Source organism: Chelmon rostratus, chromosome 8, assembly GCF_017976325.1.
Source record: "Chelmon rostratus isolate fCheRos1 chromosome 8, fCheRos1.pri, whole genome shotgun sequence".
In the NCBI taxonomy this organism is placed as follows: Eukaryota; Metazoa; Chordata; class Actinopteri; order Chaetodontiformes; family Chaetodontidae; genus Chelmon; species Chelmon rostratus.
Genome location: NC_055665.1, coordinates 3,625,571 through 3,647,706, shown reverse-complemented (window position 1 = coordinate 3,647,706; position 22,136 = coordinate 3,625,571). Strand labels below are relative to the sequence as shown.

The following is a 22,136-nucleotide window of genomic DNA, read 5'->3' as shown; positions in this document are numbered from 1 at the left end:
GTCAGTGATGTATTACTGTCTTTGTCTGAGCTTCATCTTTGGCTGCAATGAAGTTTCTTCACAGCTCATCCTCCAAATTAGCAACCGTCAGTCAAAAAGTGTGGGTGGGGATGTTTTTTTAGACTTACTGTTGATAAAGTTATCTATCTGTCTGTCTGTCTGTCTGTCTGTCTATGCTTCTGCATATCAATAACAGTCTGTTCCTGCATTGTAAGGTGACCATCGACTTGGAGCTCCACCTCGCCAAGAGGACTAAGTTCAAGGGTTCCAAGGGTCCTTTTGCCCACTACGACATCTACCTCTGCAGAGTGCCCAAAACCAAACCCCAAATCGCCAACGGGCCCATTTCCAAGACTGTCAATGGCCCCAGCAGAGCCAAGGACCGAGTCCTGCGGTGGGAGGACGACACCTACTCTCCATCTCCCCCTTGTTCTGTCTGTGGCCCCGTCAGTACTCACTCGCTGCCAGCCTCCATGATCAACGAGCGTCAGTGGTCCAGATCGTGGACTCTGAACCCCTACACCCCCTGATGGACTGTTCCTCATATCGTGTTGTCCTTGCTCTTATCTTGGAAACTGTTCTGTGAATGTATTTGTTGCATTTTGTTGCCGTTTACCAGAAGCTCTTTTTCAGGGAAACTAAAGTTCACGGTCATTTCAGCAGGTTTTGCTTCCATAGTTTGACATACTGTATGTTTGGTTGAAACAGGAAGTTGCAGCGTAATGTAGAGCTGTTTAAAGTGTCTCTGCTGGACCAGGACAGTACTGCACTGTTGTAGAGGCCCAATGGCAGCTGTCAAAAAGTCTGCATCCCCAAAAATTCTTAAATGTCAGCAGCTGGGAAGGATAATATGCACGGTGTCTTCAGGAGAGGAAAAAAGAGTTTTTAGTGATGAAAACCCAACAATTGTTGTGTTGCCGGTTTCATGGGAAAGGTCATAGCATGTTAAAAATTTGAAGCTTATTTAATATTTATTCATTTAACTTTTATATTCTGTGTCTACGATCGCGCAATGACATAAACACCCACATTAAGCCGGGCTTTAAAGTAGGAACTATAAAGTAAAACCATGAGAAATCAAAAATTAAAGAGCAGGCAACAAGAATAAGATAAGGAAGTTAACAACAATATGATTTCAAACTGATCAAAAACAACATATATTAGGCATGAAGAATAAAAATATATATTCATATAAAACTTTAAAAAATGTGTATGTGTGTATGTTAAGAAGATCTCACGTTCACTGTTTTGTTTGTAACAGTATTAAGATGCTAACACTGTTATACTGAACTGTGACAGTATTGAACCTCCCTCGCGAACACTTCAGGGACTGTAGGAATGTGTAACCACAAAGGCTGCTCATAAGATCCTCAGAGGACAAACACAAGCATTTATTGATACATTTGTGTGTCTGTGCCGACAATTATACCAGAACAAATGGGCAGTTTGCCAAAAACAAGTCAATGACAGCTCATTGGATTGTTCTATATTCCTCTGCTCACATGACACAGTGTCTGTACTCCGATCCTCATACAGCCAACTCATTCATGTCTGACTCAGCGGTGTAAAATAATGTCTGTATACGGGTGTAGAATATTAATCAGGTGACACTTTATTGATCCCTGCTATACGATTGTGTTCTTTCATGCAGACAGACAAAGTCGCAGAAAACTTGACGACCTTGATTACTTCTGAGAGCTTGAGCGTCTTTTAGCGTGACCCTTATTTGTCGCTGATTGCCAGGTTGGTGAAGATTACAGTCAAACATTTAGACAGAGGTGGTTGCATTGAAAGGATGTTGCTTTAAAGGACCAATATGTTAGATGTTTTGTTTAAAATTAACTAAAATTATGAACAGAACGTGAAGGAATAACAGCTTTGATGCTAACTGTTAAACTACTGACAATCTCTCTACAGTTGTCATTTTAAAGCTGCACTAATCAATGTTCTTATATTAACGATGGATCAAATTATCCCTTCTAATAAAGAGTCACTTGTAGTGATGAACCCATCACCTATCAGAGCCTCCACAGAGGCTTTTAGTGACTTTCAGCTCAGTGTTTTGGTTCGACGACCTGCAGCTTTACTGCAGAAAAGCAAAGTTAGGAGAGTGAATACTGGACTTTAGATTATAATATTTTAAAGACAAAAACTAATTATACGACTGCAGCAAAGAACCGAGAGCAAAAATGCTATCTAATAAATTATCTGTTGGTGTGACAAATGTAAATTTGCACGTCTTCTTGTCTTGGTTTCCAAATTTCCAAAGTAGAGTCAGGGTTTGGTGACTTGACTACAACACTTGCTGTACTGTAGCACATAAACAGTGGGGATGGAAAGGTTTTACTCAGGTATAATTACTCAAACATGCATTGCAGCAGCTTGGGGATGGTATTGCTAGTAGTAACTAGTATTGTTAGTAGGACAATATGAACCACATGTACAGATTAAAAAGCTCAAGATTTACAGTCTTGATGTGTTTGATAGTGAGCTGTGTGAGAGCTGCACACTGCCATCTGCTGATTCAAAAATGATCAGCTGTTAATTTTCTATCTCCCATTTTACTTCAAATTGTTTTACTGCATGAACCAGGAGTATAAGATGGATGACTTACATGAACCTGCCTGAATTTGATCGCACTTAAGAGAGGTTTTCTGCTCTTCTATTCAATGCAGAGCCACACACCTGCTGTTGGCATCGAGCGTCAAGAATAGGTGATAAAATATTTATATGACAACAGGTCTATATTTGAGGTGGCAGATCTTATAATTTGTTTAACACTGCAATAACATTTGATTGCCATTTAAGTTTTTAATTGCCTAACTTAGTAATCATCGGGTAAGAAACCTCCAGCGTGGGCTTCTTGAGTATTTCCTGATAAATGCTTCTTCATAAATAGCATCTTCTACTACAGTATGACTTAATGCTGATTTCACTTGGCAAATAAAAACTCAGATTTCTAAACAGAAAGACATATTGCAAATATTCCTTTTTGAAGATTTCAAAATGTTCAACTCAAAGCATATCTCACCTAACAGCTTCAACTTCACTGTGATATATGTCATGTTGTTATATGCCTTATTAAAGAGTTGTGCTGCAGACACATGCAGACTTGAGTTCAGCTGATTCAGTACATTTTTGCAGCCATCCTCTAGTTGGTGTTTTGACATGTATTCTGACATGAGCTTAGAATTCCTGCTTTATAACCTCTATATATAATTAATGTATTCATATGAAAAGCAAAGTGATGGTATGAATGAGTTTCACATCTGGTTTCCTGGTGCAAAAGTCACTCTGGATAGTGTAATCTCAGAGTTTTCAAGTTTGCAAGCATAGAGGAGACTCCTTCAGTGGATGCAAACAGGCAGATTAGAAAGTAATGTTATAGATAACAGGAAAATATTTTGTGTTTCTCATGTCACAGAAATATCGTTAGAGGAAAATTCTGTTTTGGGTCATGTTTGATGCTAAAAATGCATTCATTAAAAACAAAATTACAATCTAGAGTGAACTAAAGAAGAGCAGAGCTTTGAAAGATCGACTTTATTCCTGCACGTAACTTTTATTTCTAGTGGTACTAATATATCACCACCACTCCTACCAATGTGTATCAACTGTTATTACTACTATTACTCATTAACACGCTAGCACCAGCAGGAGGCGGTATCTTCAGCAAACACGTCGAAGAAGTCGCCATGTGCTGGCTGGCAAAGATCGTCTATCAAGTGAATACACATAACTGTCACCATGGAGACCAATCTATCGCAGAGATGAAGCGTTTGGTTTCTACACGAAACAGCAAAGAAAAACCTATAATTTAGTCTTCGGGCTTTGTCCTGTATAGTAGAGTAATATAAAAATAACACTGAATGTGAGATATTTATGCCATAGTAAGCCGCTTCTTCGTGGTCTAAATGTACTGCTTTTTTAGGTACAGAGTGAGACCTCTGCTTTTGTTTTAACTCATCTTTGGTACCATGCTACCTGATTTTAGCACAGCAGCTAGCGGAGAGGAAAGCTGTCAAATTATGACTCCAAATAGAGTCTCTGACGTTACTTTTTAACTTATGAATTTACAAAACAAATTTTGAGATGAATTCCCGCTAGCAACTCCTATGTTGTCACGTTGTTTAGCTCGCCTACGAACTGTTTAGCTTGTTATTTAGAGTTGAGTTAGCTAGTAGTGTTAGCTATGTTTACAGAGCTGAATAGCATCTTGAACACCACTCCCGACAGCTTCACACAGGTGAGGAGCTTTTTAAAGCCTTTTTAATTTATCTAACCGGTGATATGAACGATAACATCACACACTGCTGTGTTAAGATGTAACACACTGTTCTACAGGCTAATGCTGCTATGTGTGGGTTCCTCTTGTATTCGCAGTAGTTTGCAGCAACGATGCAACATTAGCCGCAAAAAGATGCAGCATTCACATTTCTTCATTGATAAATTTGTATCTTCGTCCCAACCTACAGGGAGAATTTATCTTGGTCTCAGACAGACAGAGTGATGCCTCTTTCCTCATTCACCACTTCCTCTCTTTGTACCTGCGAGGTGAGTTTTTACCTGTTAGCAAACTGAGAGAAACAGCTAAATCAGGTGTGATATAGTTTATTTAGGTGGGTCTGAACCACAGACTATGTCTCTCTTTTTCGTTTCAGCTCGCTGCAAAGTGTGGTTTCTGGGTCTGGTGCAGTCCTTCAATCATTACAGCGCTGTCAGCCAGAGACTGGTGAGTCTCCACTGTTGCTCCTGTGCTGTATTTTCATTTAACATTTACTCATGAAGTAGTTTGAAGGCCTCATGACAGGAAAAGTTAACATTTTATGATGCAGTTAGTGTAATACGATGAGATCATTCAGCGGAATCATACTCCTCTAAAACACACTTTGCCCAATAAAAAGTTCTTCTGCTTCCATCCCTGTTTCTTATTACTTTTGCCATCGCTTCTGTATTGTTAAGTCATTTTCGTTCACGGGAATATTGCCAGATTTATTTATTTATTGGTCATTATTGGATGCTTGCCTCTAATTTTGACTGCTTAGGAAAAAAAGAAACCCAAAATTACAGTCAAGATGAGTGCTGGATAAAAGGCCTGCAAATAATATATTAGAACAGTTGCCACATGGTACATGGTCAGTCAAATGTTGATGTCTGCGTTTAGCTTTTGGATTTTAGTTTTAGGAGGCATGCATTCAATGATGACCTTGAATCTGTGTGTATACACAGCTAAACACTTGCTCGCAATGTTAGCCTTTAGCTTTGTGCCATCACCAGTGATGACTCTGAATCTGTGTTTGACATGTGTGTCCTCAGGGTGTAAGCCTAGCACAAGCAAAGGAAAAGGGGCAGCTGGTTTTCTTAGAGGGACTACAGGAGTCGCTGTCTGTTTTGATTCCTCAAGAAACAAACACAGGAAGTCAAGCCATGGACTTCCTCAGGTACAAACAAATAATCACTTTTTTCTTTAGGGTTTCGCTGCTGACAGATGTTACCACCATGTAAACAAACTTAATTATCATTGCAAACTATATGAGTGTATCAACCTGGATTACATTTTCGCATGACTCATGTTTTGTTTCCAATATATCAAGATGTAAAAAGAGATGGAAGTTTCTGCACTTCCAGATCGATGTACCTACGTAAGAATCCTGTAATAACAACACACATTTGCCAGTCTAACCTTGTTGCTTGTCTCCCATTACCTCTATCTCCCTCATGGCATCTGTCTTCAGGGACCCTTCAGTTGGTCTGAAGAGTCTGTACGAGTTTGTCCAGTCCAGTATGAGCAGATCTGGTGGCACGGGAGAGGGAACAGATGGTGCAGAGGAGTGGGGACCCCCGGTGTTGCTGGTGGATGACCTCAGTGTGCTGCTGAGTCTGGGGGTGAGCGTTGGAGCCGTGTTGGACTTAAGTCACTACTGCCGAGCCACCATCTGCTCCCAGCTACAGGTTTGATTCTCGCTGTCAAAGCTTGATTGTGTTGCTGTCTTTGGATTGTGTTAAATTAAAGCTGCAACTCACATGGTCACAATGTCTCCACCGGCTTGAATTTTTCGTTGTTTTGATGGATGCACTCACTTTCTGTGCAGTATGTTCAGTAAAGACGGTTTGATAAAGTGAACATCTCTTATAAAAATGTACCACCATGACTTTAACTGTGCCTGCAGGGCAATGTGGTGATGCTGGCACGCTGTGATGGGGAGGAAGAGGAGGACGATGGAGATGATGAAGGCTCAGAGAGACTTCTGAAGGGCCTGACGCACCAGTGTAGCCTAACTCTTCATGTACAGGGTCTCCCGACTGGCTTCTGCAGGGATATACACGGGCAGGTGTGTGTTTTTCTGTACATTATTTCTGATTATGATTGAACATATATTTTCTTCTAGATGTGCCCATAGTCCAGGTATACTGTATATACATTTGTGCTGGGACTGAAGATATCAAAACAATTAATTTGTCACGTCAGTTTGTTTTGTAATTGCCTCATCAATTAATCAGCTCATTATTTCAGCTCTACTTGAGGAGCTTGGATAGAAAACAGAAGCTCCTGTAGATATCAGTGTAATTTGATGTGTATTTGTATGTATTCATTTCTTGTTTAACAAACCTGTGTGTTATGGATATACTGCATCTAATAATTATTTTGCTTCCTTGCATGAACCTGGGCAGTCACGAGTACCTAGTAGACGATGCCTAATCAGTCAGTCATCATTCCTTCAGTCTTCAGTCCAACACTGTGGCCAGAAATTGTTTATCTGGACATCTACACATATTTGATAGAATTACCAGGTATCATTAGGCTGAATGTTGTCTATGAATAACTAGCCTGTTAATTGCAAACTCTTCAGTTGTGGATAGGCTGAAATTTAGAATCCTTTAAAAGGCAGAATCTAATTCATATTTATTGTGATCAAAAAGGAATTTTCACTGCTGCCAAAATAAAGAATTACCATTCTCTGGAGGCTCGTAAATTCTTACTGCTCTCCTTTTAGGATCCCTTTCCTTTCCAGGAAGGATCATTCATATGTTTGTTTTACAACCTGCTGCACAAGTCTTTCTGCCATAAGGGGCTGCAGCCTTGGCGATTGGTACATGATGACATGATGCCGTCTGGTCTATAGATGAAAAACATCTGCGTTTGTCTTTGTAAACATTACTGATGCTGTCATTACCTGCAGCAGGAATAACTTACATTTAATTGTGGTTTTATGAACATGAATCACAGATTGAACCCTTTTAAAGTACTGATATCTGAGTGAAATCAATGTACATACAGGAACAATAACTTTTAAGGTGAGAAAAATGGTGCGACACGTGGCATGAGTTCTGTTAGAGGCTACATACATATATTTAAAGTATATATTGAGGAAGGTCATTGATAGATGCATGAAAAGCTGTTGAATTTCTGGAATAAAAATGTAAGTAAACCAATAGCGTTCTTTGTTTGCAGGTGGAAGTGTGTTGGAGGAGGAGACAAGGTGATGGACAGTACACCCAGAAGAAACTCTTTCAGTACAAGGTCCATGATAAAGGAGCCTCCTTCTTTGCTCGTGGGACATCCAGTGCTGTTCTCTAGTTCTACCTCACAACCTCCTAGTTTACCTTTTGTGTCTCTTACATCTGGCAAATGACTGTTATATTTACACAATACAGATGTTGGTTGTTTGGCTGCCAAAGTGGTTGGTGAACTCGACAAATTCACCATCCAAAGCCGAGCATTACATTTGGATGCTTACTGGTGTGAGTCTGGACCCCAGACTGTCTGGAGGAGGGACCTCTGAAACGCAGCTCACTTTGCAAATTTTTCTCAGCTATTCAGATAAGTGAATATACAAGAAAGGAGCAATTCAGTCTGATTATGAGGCTGGTCTGCTGAAGATGTGACTACAGACTACAGACATGCTTTTGTCAGTATTCAGTCAGTAGATGAATCATTTTTTGTACGTTGACAGCAGGCTATGTATAATTGCAGTCTATTTACATTTGTGATTGTTAGTGCACATTAATGCCTCATAGTCAGACTGTAGACCGATTAAAGGGAATAATAATTAAGAAATAATACCAGTTACCACTGAACAAAGCTATCGCTGGATGTTGGTTAAATAAAATGAAATAAAACCGTGGAAGATGTTGTCATTGTCTGTGTGCACACTAGAGGTCGCCCTGTCACTGCGTTCCACTCTGCAGGGTGAGAGGTCGAAGTGGAGAGGTCTCTCTGGGATTTGACAACCAGTTTTGAAACGCTGCTCCTGCATGTCAGCATCACGTACGAGGCATAGAAGTTCACCTTAAGCTAATTTCAAAAACAAAGGAATAACACGGCGGTTTTTCGCCACTTTAACCAAGAGGACCACAGCAGCAGCTATATTTGGGAGTCTCTGAAGTTTGTTCAGGTAAGTGTGCGAACAGTTAAGCTATAACTGGTTAGCCTTAGCAACGTTGTGAAAGTTAGCTCCGTAACGGAAGAAAGCATGGGAGCTTATGAATTGTCTAATGACTCGATGTTAGCTACTGAGCGTTGTTGTAGCCATAGCAGCGTGGGTGCAGATGCTGGGCTAACATGCATTAGTTCTGTTTTGCTAAATCTGATGTGAACAACGGACATCCCAAACCACAATATACAACTTAGCATCGTCACCGTGCTAAGCAAGCTAACTTTAGCATTAATTTGGTTATTTGGCAGCGTTGTCGGCTACAAACTATTATCATAGCTAGGCAATGACAGTCCTGTTAATCTGGAGATGATAACGCTAGCCATTCGTGGCATATATGGCACAATTTCTGTTTATCGCAAGCTTTTCTAGGCAATTAGTAAAATGCATATTGATTGAGTTCAATGGGTTCATTGAGGAGCTAACACTGCTAGGCGGTTGCTAGCTATGAATGTTAGCCTTTAGCTTGGTGGCAGCACAAGTTGTCTGCAGCTACAGAAAAGGTGTAACAGTTGAGAGTAACGTTACACTTGGATGAGCATATATGGTTGTGCCCATAAACATGAGACAGAACAGTGAATTGCGTAAATGTGGTCTGTAAGCTTTGAATACGTTGTGTTTATGGAGCAGTGTTAATGCGAGAGATGAACTCAGTCACGCACTCAGATAACGTTAGCAAGCCAACAACTACTGAATTTGTCGTTAACTTCTACAATCCATACATTTTGTTTAAGTCGCAAACTTGGGTGCCAGTATTTAATTCCGACTGACACTGCAAAGTCTTAGAATTAGTGTTATATAATGAAAATCAGATAGATCACGCGAGATATTGGTAGCTAACGTTAGCTAGCTGTTGCTAATTAGTTAGCTTGCCAGTTGACACCTTGACGACAGGTTCCTGAAGAGGGACTCAGTTATGAATTTTCCCAATGAGGACAAACCGATGCTTATTTGTGTTTTGGCTTTGGAAATTTGACTAGCAACGTAATAATAAGGCAATTACTTGTATGGGTCAGATTAGTGGTTACTTGTTCTCCAGCTTCACATGTCAAACTATAGAATTGTTGTTTTTGTATGTTTGTTTGTTTGTTTGGAGTGTTACCAGAGACCTACTGATCTGACACATGCTTTGTTGTAAATGGGACTGAGATAGCCAAATGTGTACAGAATGTCTACTGAGGGGGGAATCCGCGACGGCTTACTCAAGCTCTTGTCTTGGCGTTTTGTCAAATTCCGCCATGATAAACCTGAAAGCACACTTTATTTGTTTGAGGACCGTCCTGGAACCTTGTTTGTCACTCCTGGGCATCCGTGGCCCTGGCTGCGGGAGCCACAGTGCTAGCTTGTTCCTGGCAGGTGATGTTGCCACAGGGTTGCATCAGCCCCATCATCCCCGCATGTGTTCACTGGTTTGTGTCAGCTATTCCCCCGTTTTGGCTAGTTTAACCTGGTCTGTAGATTGGAAAGCAGTCATGTGTACTGGAAAAAAAATATTTTGAAACTTACCCAAGCTTTAGTTTTCTGTTAAAGGTATGTGCACCTTAACTGGGAGATGATATTAATAAAAAAAGTTCTTCCCCTAAAGAGCTTGTGAGAAACACAGAAGTCCTTGTGTGGAAATGGACTGTGTATTACACATCCTTCATTCTTACTGTACGGTTACTGATTGACAGGACATTTCCCTCTTTTGTCAACAGCTCTGGATGTAAAAGGCTGTGTTGCAGTTATCTGCTCATCCACATTGCTTGTCTCTACATTTACAACAGGACTAATGGGAGTCACTGATCAGAGCAGCATGCTTCCACATTATGCAACCATGGGATTAAATGTTGATGCAGTTATGTTACGGAAAATGGACACAGCCTGAAGCTCTCATGAATTTTTTGTGGATATTGGTATAGTTTTGGGCTTCGAGTAATTTACTGGAAATATTTAAAGGCAAGTAAATGACTTGCATGATACTGAACGTTGCTCATGATGCCATTGGAATCTATAAACCCGGGAGATGCCTTCAAACTGGGCATTTTAGGGAGTGTTGAAAAGAGGTAAGCTGGTATTTCTGCTCTTTGCCAAATTCCCCATTCCAGTAAAGGGTGTAAATCTTAGTTTTGAAATAGCTTTGATACAGGGCACGCATAAACTCAGTGCACCATTTTGCTCATAGTTATGCTGTCGGCTTGTGGCATTATAAATCTAGCTTAATCCGCAGCCCTCCTAATTAAGATCCACAATGATCTCCCTAACTCAATTTGTGCTTATAATGTGAAACGCTGTGTCTGTCATGTCTGTAGCTGTGTTTTTGTTTGCAAGTAAATGTGCTGGCTTCTCACGTGGGAGGCGTATAGACTGCTCTTTGTTAGATTATTAGTTGCCTAGCACATATGCGCAAAAGCTGAGGGTTTTTTAGCTGAGACTTTTTCCATGCTGGTACCATGAAGAGTTATTTGTGGTATGTTGAGTTTAAGCAGAAATGTTATTTTTATTCCCTCATCTGTAGTAGCTGGTATACCGTAGCAAAAACGATCTGGCCAGACTGAATAGGATTTCTAAACAATTGCTGGTTACCTGCAAAAGCGGCTGAAGAGAACACAAACTCACCATCCTGAAACAACAGTTTACCTGCGCTCGGCCAGGAGCTGGTGTTCATTTTCCACCCTGGTTGTTAAATTTTAGTTCCCAACTCAAACCTGCTTGTTTTTTTGTCATGCTTTTGAGATGTGAATGACTTGGCGTGCTACCACATACAGGCTAGACTGCCAGGAGGCTGTGAACAGCAGAGGAGGGAAGCAATGGGGGGTGGCCATAGGCCCTGAGCCCTGCTCGTTGAGTTTCCGATCGGCTCAATCCCGGATTAGTTCACTGACGGAGATGCTGCTGAGCCTTTGCCAAATCAGGTCTCGCTGCTACACCCACGTAACACCACAGCAGGCAGTGAACTGGGCAGACAGCTGAGAGATGGAGGCATTCATTGAAAGTTTTCCCTTGCAAGGCCGTGAGCAGGACCAGAACCTGGCTGAGAGTCGACTTTCCTACAGAAACAAAGAGCAGAAAGGCTTTGCTTCAAAGCCCTTTTTCACCTCTGCAGAACCCATTGTGCAAGCTTGTAAGGACGTTGCTGTTTTTACTGTATAGGGTATTTATAACAGCAGATCAAGAGACTCCTGAGGTGAATTCCTCCCAGGGAATGTTTCCGTTGCTCCCGGGAGGACGAGCCAAGCAGTCGCATACTCTGCCTGAATCAAGAGGGGAGCACTATGTTAACCACAAGGCACCGCTTAAGCTTAAGAAACCGAGTGCTGCTGCTTTCAGAGGACATAAACAGACACGAGCCAGAGAGCTAACCTGGGCTCCCATTAGCAGGTATGGTTTTAGAACAGCTGAGGACTTGTGTGATGGGTACAGCGTTGTAAACGGCTGATGTGACGAAGCTATGTGTTCTGGCATGGTTAACGAATAATCTGATGAGAAGCTTAGGCAAAAGAGACGTTCAGGTGGTAATGGTTAGTAGAACAAGAGACTGTACAGATCCAGCTGCAGTATGTGCGCTGGGGCAGCCGGTTTAACACTGTAATAAAGCAGTGTGTAACTACAAACGCTGATAGGCAGCGCTGAACCTGTCTGCTGAGCAAACAGAGAGACAAGAGCTGAGATTGGGCAGAGAAGTCAACAGGAGATCGAGTTGATATGGGAAACTGAAGGAACCCATTTTGTTTGAAGTTAGGTGAACCACCCATTAGGCAGAGTTCAGATTTTTTTGGATTCAGATCTTATTGTTCTTAAATCAGTGTTCAGACTGCTGGCAATCATGGAGCCATGATACTGTGCAGTGTATAGTATTTAATACGACTGGGCAGCAATTCAGTATTATCACTGTCATGACTTTCAGTGGAATCATATTGGGGATGATATGAATGTATTATTATACCATTATATACCATATTGTGTTATCATCTGCAGAATGCCTAAAAATGTAATTAAAATCCAACCAGTTGTTTTACATCCTTGAAGAATTGTGTCTAATGTAGTAATGCACAGTAGTGGTTCACCCATCACCGTTTCCCAGAGCCTAAGGTAACGTCTCGAAGTTGCTTTTTCTGACCAACAGCCCAAACTCGAAGATATCGATCGATAAATCTGTTCATTATTTTCTTCAGGACTGATTTAATCCTTTGGTTTATAAAATGTCAGAGCGCCCATAGTGGAATAATGAGATGTCGCGTTTTGTCTTACCAACAGACCAAAACACAAAGATAATATATTTACAACGATATTAAACAAACAAAAACATGAAGTCCTTACATTTGGAAAAACAGTGACGGTGACAGTGTTTGGCATTTTTGCTTGAAGACTTAAATGAACTGAACTTGCTGATTAAATATCTGTTGATTGTTAATTGTTAATTGGCTAATTCTTTCAGGCCTAAACAGAATAACCATGTTCAGCGTTGTTTCAGTACTATTGTAAAATTAATGTACTTAAAACGTGTCGTTTCTTGAGTGAACATTAAGGCTGTAACTGACTTTTACTCATGTTTGCAGATTGTGAAAAATGGCCGCCACAATTTGCAGTGATGAAATGAAAAGAGAATACAGTAATTTCTTATATTTTAAAATTGTAAACCAGCAAAATGCAAATATTTTCCCAAATAAATAACTGAAATGATTGATTACCAAAATTGTTGTCAATGAACTTGTCAGTCTATGAATTGATTAATCGTCGCAGCACTGGTATGAACTTAAAAAGGACCTTCATTAAATGCTTCTTTCTTTTGCGTTGGTCATCTTACCCTGCTGTCCTTTCCCACCTGATTGGAAGTGGAATCTACTTGTCTAATAACAAAAGACTCTTGACAGGGAACCTGGTGGTGGTTGTTTTATCTATGTGTGATCCGTGCAACATGTACTACTGTGTCTGCTCGCCTCAGTGTTGCTGCTCAGCCGGAGTTGTATATTTCCAACTGGTGGGAATGTGTCCACACCTTTTCTGTTGGTGAATGAACTGTGTGTTCAAGTTCTGCCTGGCATGTGACTCCTGTATGAGCTGGAAAAACACACGATGCCTGTCATCAGCAGCACGTACATATGGCAACACATGGAGAATATAACTAATCAAATGTTCAGGACAGAGCTGACCTCTGTCTGTCTGTGTGTGTTGCTTGTGTGTCTGTGGAGATGTACACAGGATTTTCCTAACGAGATACAACATGATATTAACAAAAATTACCCCTAGGCTGCATCTACTTTTGTTTCACATATATTTTTATTAATCCTGGTCTTTCTGGCACTCCAGAAATCAAGAAAGCTGTCACAGATCACATACAGACTCTCTGTCAAGGCTGCACTGACGAATGGTAAATTAGTGTCTCTGCTGTATATTTGTGGCAGGCTATGTAGCAAATGTTCTGTCTTTCTCTGGCTCACACCAGTGCAGATTTAATACCTCATGTTTCTGAAGTCTTAATAATAGTAATAATAATAATAAACTGTATTTGTATAGCACCTTTCTTACAAGAAATGCAGCTCAAAGTGCCTTACAACAAAGAGATCACATGCACCAAGTGTCTGCCGTAAAAAAGAAAGAAAATATTCATATAATATAACGATATATAACAGATAATATTTCAAATATTTGTTAGAATATGAAGGAAAATAAAACCCACTTCAAAATAAGATATAAATACTAGTAAAATAAAGTAAAAGGGTAAATAAAATCAGGTAAAGTAAATTGTTTTAAAGAAAGTGCAGCAGTGCACACAAATGCAAGGCAAAAAATTCTCAGTATAATTTCTCAGAGCCCAAGTTGACAAGGACAGCAAAAAACCAAAGACGTTGAATTTACTAATGCTATTGCTCTTTAGTTATGACAAAGCGGAGAAGCAAATTCTCACATTTCAGTAGCTGGAAAATGGTGATTTTTAGCATTTTCCTGAAGAAAAATAACAAATATAACAAAAGTCACAGATTAATTAGATTAAACTATGGTTTCACCTTTAGATGCATCGTCAAGTTGAACAGGCTTTTTTTTTTTTTTTTTTTTTTTTTTACTTATTCGGTTTCATCAAAGCCTCAAATTAGGAACGGAAATAATACTTCTGTCAGTTTTCAGTTAAGATCAGATATATGTATGTATTTTTAAAAAACAAATTAGTCAATAAATAATGCTTAATAAGTCAATAAATCTTTATCTTTTTTTTATATATGTATTTTTATTAGGAGGAAGGCACATTAGAGCAGAAACCAATGTCATAATTACATTGAATATCACATCATGCCTGCATCACAGTTTAAAATGTTGATACAATAGAAACACTGTGCATCAAGAGGAATGAAAAGCAAGGCACAGAGTCCGCCTCCTAGAAAGTTTTCTTTTTTTGTATTTGCGGCCCAACAGGAACTTGGGGCAGCAAACAAACAATGTACAAGTTAAAATAATGATAGTGATAAAAAATAATAATAATAATAATAAAATAAAAACACAAAAAACTAAATCTTTATCTTTAAAAAATCTGCCAAGCAATGCCCAAGAGTTATATCGTCATAAAAGTAAGAAACATGAGCACCCTCTTTGGTAAAACTTTGTTTTTAGTCTAACAACTCATATTTATACCAACCAGTCTGTGATGTACGTTCAGCGGTGAATGGTTGTGGGTAAATAAAAGCTAGCTAGCTAGGTAGCTTCTATAACTTTATGAGTTTTTAAATGATCCGCTAAACTATCATCTCACTGGCTCCAACAGGTCCCTGGATGCCCCGCGGCGCACCATCCTCGGCCGCGCAGTGCTTCCCAATGGCCGGGAGTTGACCCCGCCCACCAGGATGACGCTGCGCGAGCAGCTGAGAGAGAAGATCTCGGCGGCCTTCTACCGCCACGGGCTGCTGTGTGCCTCCTACCCAGTACCCATCATCCTCTTCACCTCCGCCAGCATCCTCACCTGCTGGTAGGTGTTCTGTCTTGGTTTGGTGTTTTTGTGTCTATGCTCAAAAGCTGGATGAAATTCTATTTGTTTGACAGGGAGAAGTTTGGAGCATCAGTAGAAAATAGCATACCAAACACAAACTATCTCTTGGCGGTGTTAACAGAAAACACCTTAAGATGCAGCACAGTGGCCTTACAGTAACGATTGATTAAAACTCATTTGTTTTTCATATCAGACAGGTGTAGATTTAACTCTGGTCATTCTTTAGGCCATATTCTGTAATGCTGTATCAGCGTTCTTGATTTCCAGTCTGTCATCTCTGAGAATCTGTCTTGACTGTTCAGTTATTGCTTCGCCCACAAATCGCCAAATGCACTCTAAGGACATATTAACACCACCTGGATCAGCAGCAGAGCAGAGGATCATTATGCAGGAAGGCTGTGTGTCTGACAATTTCTGTAATTTTCTGAAACCGACAATCTGACACAGTCATCGTGGAGACGAGAGAGTAAGCGAGGTTTGAACTTCTCTCTCAAGCTCTCTTTCTTTCTGTCGCTTTTCACGTATACAAATGAGTCCAACTCCACGAATGCCTTCCAGGAGGGACCAACTGAAAATGTTCGCTGTCATCACCCTCTTTAAATGATGATTGATGGTTGGTTTGTCACTCAGGATCTTTATTCTTCTGTTTTTCCACAAATGGAGTAGCCATGTGATTTACTCAAGATTGGGTACTCACACGGAGAACAACTGTATAATAGACAACCCTGATTATAAGATATTAAAGTAAAACATGAAATACATGCATGAGCATAAATTCCACATTTTGTTTAGGCTGTCAGTCACTCGCTCATTCTCTTCTTTCTGGTTTTTGGAAGCGTACAAAGTGGTTTCCTCTGACAGCCTTCAGTCGGTGTGTTCCAGCTCATCATCTTTGGCTGCTTCCTGCAGTTAGTTTCTGTGGTAGAGACGTCAGGAGAAGCTTTAGCCTATTTTTCACTCATCAGGAATTCATTTCCTCCAGTAAGAGACGTTACATGAGCTGTATGCCTGTGTGTGTGCTCACAATCTGTACATACTTAGGGATAGACGATCAAATAGGGGGAAAAAAATCAATCAGGTCACCAGATTAGTTATTGATTAATCTATTATTTGTACCATCCCCACTTTTCACCCCATTTGTGAGTGTGGAACAGCTTTTAAAAACCTTTGATTTCCGACGTGGTTGGACAACACGCTTGAACTAGCTCTTGCAAAACCCGGGCCCGAGCACTACTGCTGTGACTCAGACAGCCTCAAAACGGCTTTTAAAGTCGATTTGATACTCACAGTTTTTGTGTTTGTGACGGACCAAAAGGAGGGCTGGTGCTGAGATGGATGTATGACTCCACACCATTGGGTACTGCCTGCTTTTTAGGGGCAGGCTCTATTAAAGCATGACAGTAAAGCAATCTTGTCATCCAGTGCAAACAGACTGAATTGTAAAGAAAGCGATTTTCAGCTCGTCTGAACTGGCCACCTGCACACACATAACAGCCCCCCGCCAACACCATGACACAAACATTCACTTAGTGTGCACACATGTCTACTCTTGCTGAATCTCTGCTCAAACGAGAGGACATAGGTTAGAGAGTTGGCCTGGCTTCATCAGTGAAGGCATTGTGAAACAATCCCAGCGATCTGAAACACACACACACACACACACACACTCGCACCTGCTGCGTGCTGTCCCTGCAGCACCTTCCAGCAGGGGTGCCGACCAAATGGACGACTGACCGCCACCCGGGGTGAAGCGAAAGAAAAGAGCTGGACGACGGGGATGTTAAAGGCAGGACTTAGAGCAGAGGGCTGTGAGAAAATGGCCCTGTGAGAATGGGAGGCCTGTCCCTCCATCTGCCTGTCAGGAGGGGGGCTGGCTCCACACAAAAGAGGCCTTTGTGGAGGTACAGTGACCTCGGAGAGGGGGGTGAGAGAGGGAGAAAAACAGAGTGAAGCGAGTTTACTGTCCAACTGACAAGCAAAAATCTGAAAGGGAAGTAATTATATTTGTACTGAACAACAGCACAAAATGACAATACACTATCCTGATAATGTTATTGATCAATCAATGACAGTGACTCAGCAAATTATCACCTGGTGCTCAGTGCCAGGATCATTTTCCAGACACTCACCTGCAGTTAATACATACGTAAATACTAAAACCCGATCTCAAACATCAAAACTTAATTGCGGCGACATGTTCTTGAACATAATAACTCATAATTTGAATCTTTCAACAGGCCCTCATCGTGGAGGCTGGAGGGATTACAAATTGAGAAAATGCATAGTGCAACCATGCAGCCACACACAGACAGTGTATTTAGGATAGGTCTAGCCTTCCCACCAGAGTAATTCAATGTCTCGTTGCAGAGTGCGCAAAACCCTTTTCTCCTGTGTGCCAGTATGCTGCTGTCAACCCACTTTCCTCAGAGATTGGACATCTTTCATGTCAGTTAGGTTTATCAGTGAGGTGCATCAAGAACTACGCTGCAGGCCAGAGTCTTTGCTAACAGTGTGACAGCTTTTTTATCTCTAACATGTTTCAAACATGCTCTGAGTAGACTTGCGTCATGTGCACGTCTCCGGTTAGACAGGTGTGTTACTCAGCTGAAACCCTCCCCATGTACATCGATGTTTTCATTGTGCAAGTTTATATTCACCTTGACAGTATTATAGTTGGTTGCTCCATGTTTCTAAAAAGAAAGTGCTAGTTGCTATGGTCATTTTTCTCAAATTGGACTTACTGTTAGATGTAGACACTGAACTGTTCACTTTGCTCTGGCTTTGTCTTGTCTTGGTCTTGGCGACGGCCCTGTGGCTGGCTTTTCTCATGGGGCTCCGTCCTGCCTATTGTAAAAGCTGATAATTACATCATGCTTGAATAATGTCAGTCTGACACCTCGGCTTAGTGATGCTTGACTGCTACGAGATTTCTCTCCCATGATGGTGGTTTTAGACGAACTGGAATTAGCGGAGTTTTAGTTAATCCCGTTATGTGGGTTTACATGATCAGTAAGCAGAAAGAAAGAACAGGAGGACACTTTGTTTAAATGTTTTTAAGCTGTGTCTTAATATCTTTCCAGCTTTCCTGCCACTGAAAGCTTAGTCTGTTAGCCATGTGTCAGGGTTGCCCAATACTATTTCAAAATGAGCTTGCTACCCCTGCACCCACACCCACACCCACACCCACACACACACACACACACACACATACAGACAAGACAAGAAATAAGTGGTTTAGTGCTCAAAGGGAACTTGTTTCATAAGGACCCACCCATTTCCAAGAGAAAAAGGGAGCGGGTCTCTCCAGGTAGCACAAGAAAAGCTGGAGGCCCTGGTTTCATGTTCCCTAAAGTGTTGCGCAGTGAACACACACATAACAAAGTCACGAACCTTGAGATAGGAACTTTAACATGACCATCAAGCAGTCTGTTAATCCTAGCTGTCCACCTCTGTCCTTGAATTCATGTATTATTTGTCAATAGTAATGGAAAGAGGCTGCATTTCTGTGGTGCTTTTCCAGTCTACCGAGTTAAAACTCTTTCACAATACTTACCACATTCACCCATTCACACACACATTCAGACACCGACGGCAATTTAAGGGTTCAGTGTCTTGGATTCTTGAATGTGTAGTGGTGAATTAATTTGTTGTGTATTGAATTACTTGGAAAATACACGATCTTTGTGATGTGTGATAGTGTGTGTGTGTGTGTGTGTATATATATAGGGTGTATATATATAACGATAGTATATCGTTTTGTATCAGCTGCTTACAAGCTACTGTGCAGCTTCACAGATATGATATAATACTTTTTGGCTGCCTGAAAGAAAAAGTCATGCAAATATGTAGGTTCTGCTAACCTATGATGGGCATTTGTCCTAACTACTGCCTAAATGATGAGTTGGTATGTCAAAAAAATGTCTTAATTAGATGAAATCATAGAGGAAATTCTGATATTATGATACTGCACTGATGTTACAGTTCAATTTAACTTCCTTGATTGTACAAACATTCTAACAGATCGAATCAGCGTTCTTTGAGAGGTCATTCTCACTTGTGTTTCATATCTATTATGTACCCTGTGACCCCCCCCCCTCCCTCTCTCCCAGCTATCCATTATTGAGGCTCCCCCTGCCTGGGACGGGTCCTGTGGAGTTCACCACAGGGGTGCGAGACTACAGCGTCCCTTCCCATGAGCCTCAGGGAGACCTTGGAGAACGGCCCGACTGGGTAGGAAGAGAAAGCACATACGTTTATATACATCCCAGAATATTCATTGTATGACAGCAGCTTTTGTCCTTATTGCTTTAACTGCATTAATTCTTTAGGGTTAAATCTTAATCCTCAACCTAACCTCAGACTAATTATGATGTGAAAACTGAATCTTAACCCTAATCTGATTTATCTCCAAAAATTGTCCTCCCCCTCAAAGTCTGAAACTGGTTCTCAGACTCTGATATAGGCGTACAGCTTTCACAGCAAAGATGGAGGATCATAAATGATGAAAGCAGATGAACACTAAGCAATGATTCGCTTACTCATCAGCAGTAGTTTTAATTCTCTGTGAGCCTTTGTGGCAGCAAACGTAACAGCATTCAGTGAGCTGTTATCTGTCTGAATGTTTCACCGACATGTTTGTGTGTCCATGTGCACAATTGTGTGTTTGTGTGTGTGCTGTAGTACCGGGGTCCTCCGGTTGCCTACATCCAGCAGGTGTTGGTGAAGGCGGCGGTGTCTCCATGGGACAGCAGCCTGGTGCCGGTGGACGTGTTTCGGTCGCCGCTGGGTCGAGCCTTTAGCCTGCTGGAGGAGATCCGCAACCACGTCCACTCCGACAGGTAAGCACACACATACACACACATAGTGGAATATTACAAGTCAGATGTTCAGGATGTCAGAACCCAAAAGATATTCAATCCACAGTATTTCAAACGGAGAAAAAGAAAAAAGAATTTCAGTAGCTGAAAACGAAGAATGTTTGGGGTTTTTTTCTTGAAAAGATTAATTTTCTAATTAATTATTTACCTTTAGTGGAGCTAAAGACAAACTGAATATTTTTTCCACGCATGTACTCCACATGGTGGACAAGAACAGCTATCAGTTTGCTTACAGTTTGGCTTTGACAGGCATTTTCTGCTCACTCTTACTGGAATGCTAAGGGTAAACACGGCTGCTTTTAATGGTACATTGGTGTCTGTCCCCCAAAACGTTCAGCAGCTCAAAGTGAAGACATGAACCGACATGAAACTATTTTGCCTTGGGCTTGAGAGAAAGAAAAACATGTGTGAAAAAGCCGTGGACTGAAAAAAACCCAAACTGAGGCATTGATCTGTTGTAAACTTCAAGGTCGGGCACGTGCTGTGCTGCAGCCCTGTGTTTGCTGGACAGCTGTACTGTGCCGAGCGCTGACACGAGCGCTGATTCGAAGGACAGTTTCGTGTTTTGCTTGGAAATTGTACAAAGCAGTTGATCTTAATGAAGTCATGTTCAAATCCCAAACTGTTTCCCAAGAGTGAAATTAGAGACAGTATGCTTCCATCATCGAATTAATATTTAGTTATGCTGTTAAATTAATAGACAGTTGATAGTTTAATATCATCTCCTGCTCAAATAGTCATCTCTTGAGGATCTTTTGGTATTTTTGATTTTATTTGATATCAGCTTCTCCTCCTCTGCCTTCTTCTCTCTCCTCGTTCAGCTCTGGGATTCGCAGTCTGGAGATGCTGTGTCTCCAGGTGACAGACCTGTTTCCGGGGTTACGGCGGATGCAGTCGGTGCTGCCAGAGCACGGCTGCCTGCTCGTTTCTCCCGGCAACTACTGGCAGAACCAGCGGGAGCTGTTCGATTCGGACCCCGACCTCCTCAAGACCATCCAGAAACATGAACCGAAAGGCCTGCACACGTCGGCCACGCTGCGAGGTAGGCATGAGGAGGACTCAGAGGGAGGGATCGATGGTGTCAGAGAAGCTAAGAGACGGCCTGTTAGTGAGAAGTGAAAAGGCACTGAAAAGTTTTGAATTTTAAAGTGAAGAAAAGTCAAGTCGAAGCTTTTGTCCTTGCATTTGTTGAAGTTGAGACCAAATTACTTTGACTCCTCCAAACCCTCCAGAACGTACAGGACAGAGAAAGCATGATGAAATGTTAAGGCTGAGTTCACGCGTGGTTTGTGACCTGTCAGACGCTCCCGTGTACAGTGTTTCTAATGGCCACCTGCCCCGACACATAACATGGATTGATTGAGTGTATAATATGGAAAATACGTCAACTCAAATCACTGGTTTATACATTCTTCAGACTTTTTCAGAAGGTTTTGAGGTTTTCATCACAACATTGCAACATTGCATCAGCATGAGCTTCTGAATTTAACCAATGACAGACGTGCCATACGAAGGCCGCTAAAAACGAATAGCATAGTAATTGCACTCATTGGTCTTTGACTGCCTCTACCATTTGTGCATTTCCAGAAAAGCCTTCGATTTCTGAAGCTTTCAGTTTATTTTGTGCTGCAAGAGCGCTGTGCTCTTCCAAATCCAGTCTGAAAGGAAAATGCATTTTACAGTCTGGTGGCGTCTGCCAGTCTCAGTGGTGACGGCCTGTCTGAGTGTGTGCTGAGCATCTTTGATGCAGACATTTCCATCTTATCTGACTCACTTATTTGTGTTAATTATAATGGTGTTATCATATCAAGGTGATGGCTGGTATGGTTGTGTAAAATGCCACATGAAGGTGCAAAAATAAAGGAG

At 41.2% G+C, this 22,136-nt stretch overlaps 2 protein-coding genes across 4 annotated transcripts in view; both read left to right on the top strand.

Moving 5' to 3' along the window:
* The first annotated feature begins 3,984 nt into the window (after nucleotides 1–3,984).
* Nucleotides 3,985–8,118, top strand: elp6 (elongator acetyltransferase complex subunit 6). Of its 3 annotated transcripts, XM_041942936.1 has the most exons (8): nucleotides 3,985–4,246; nucleotides 4,476–4,554; nucleotides 4,662–4,732; nucleotides 5,317–5,441; nucleotides 5,736–5,952; nucleotides 6,171–6,332; nucleotides 6,673–6,792; nucleotides 7,454–7,585. In XM_041942936.1, exons 1-7 carry the CDS (start codon nucleotides 4,193–4,195, stop codon nucleotides 6,778–6,780), a joined length of 816 nt encoding a protein of 271 aa, XP_041798870.1. In that variant the 5' UTR covers nucleotides 3,985–4,192; the 3' UTR covers nucleotides 6,781–6,792; nucleotides 7,454–7,585. The 3 variants fall into 3 exon arrangements, with proteins under 3 accessions (XP_041798870.1, XP_041798868.1, XP_041798869.1); XM_041942934.1 differs by lacking the exon at nucleotides 6,673–6,792 and having other exon boundaries at nucleotides 7,454–8,118; XM_041942935.1 differs by having other exon boundaries at nucleotides 6,673–8,118.
* Nucleotides 8,119–8,250: 132 nt separating this feature from the next.
* The window catches only part of LOC121611067 (SREBF chaperone), a 39,599-nt gene continuing 25,713 nt past the window's right edge, over nucleotides 8,251–22,136 (top strand). Inside the window, exons 1-5 of the mRNA XM_041943449.1 lie at nucleotides 8,251–8,396; nucleotides 15,172–15,372; nucleotides 19,503–19,623; nucleotides 20,074–20,231; nucleotides 21,092–21,312. Coding sequence (XP_041799383.1) covers nucleotides 15,251–15,372; nucleotides 19,503–19,623; nucleotides 20,074–20,231; nucleotides 21,092–21,312 — 622 coding nt within the window. The 5' untranslated portion in view covers nucleotides 8,251–8,396; nucleotides 15,172–15,250. The remainder of the gene's footprint in view (nucleotides 8,397–15,171; nucleotides 15,373–19,502; nucleotides 19,624–20,073; nucleotides 20,232–21,091; nucleotides 21,313–22,136) is intronic.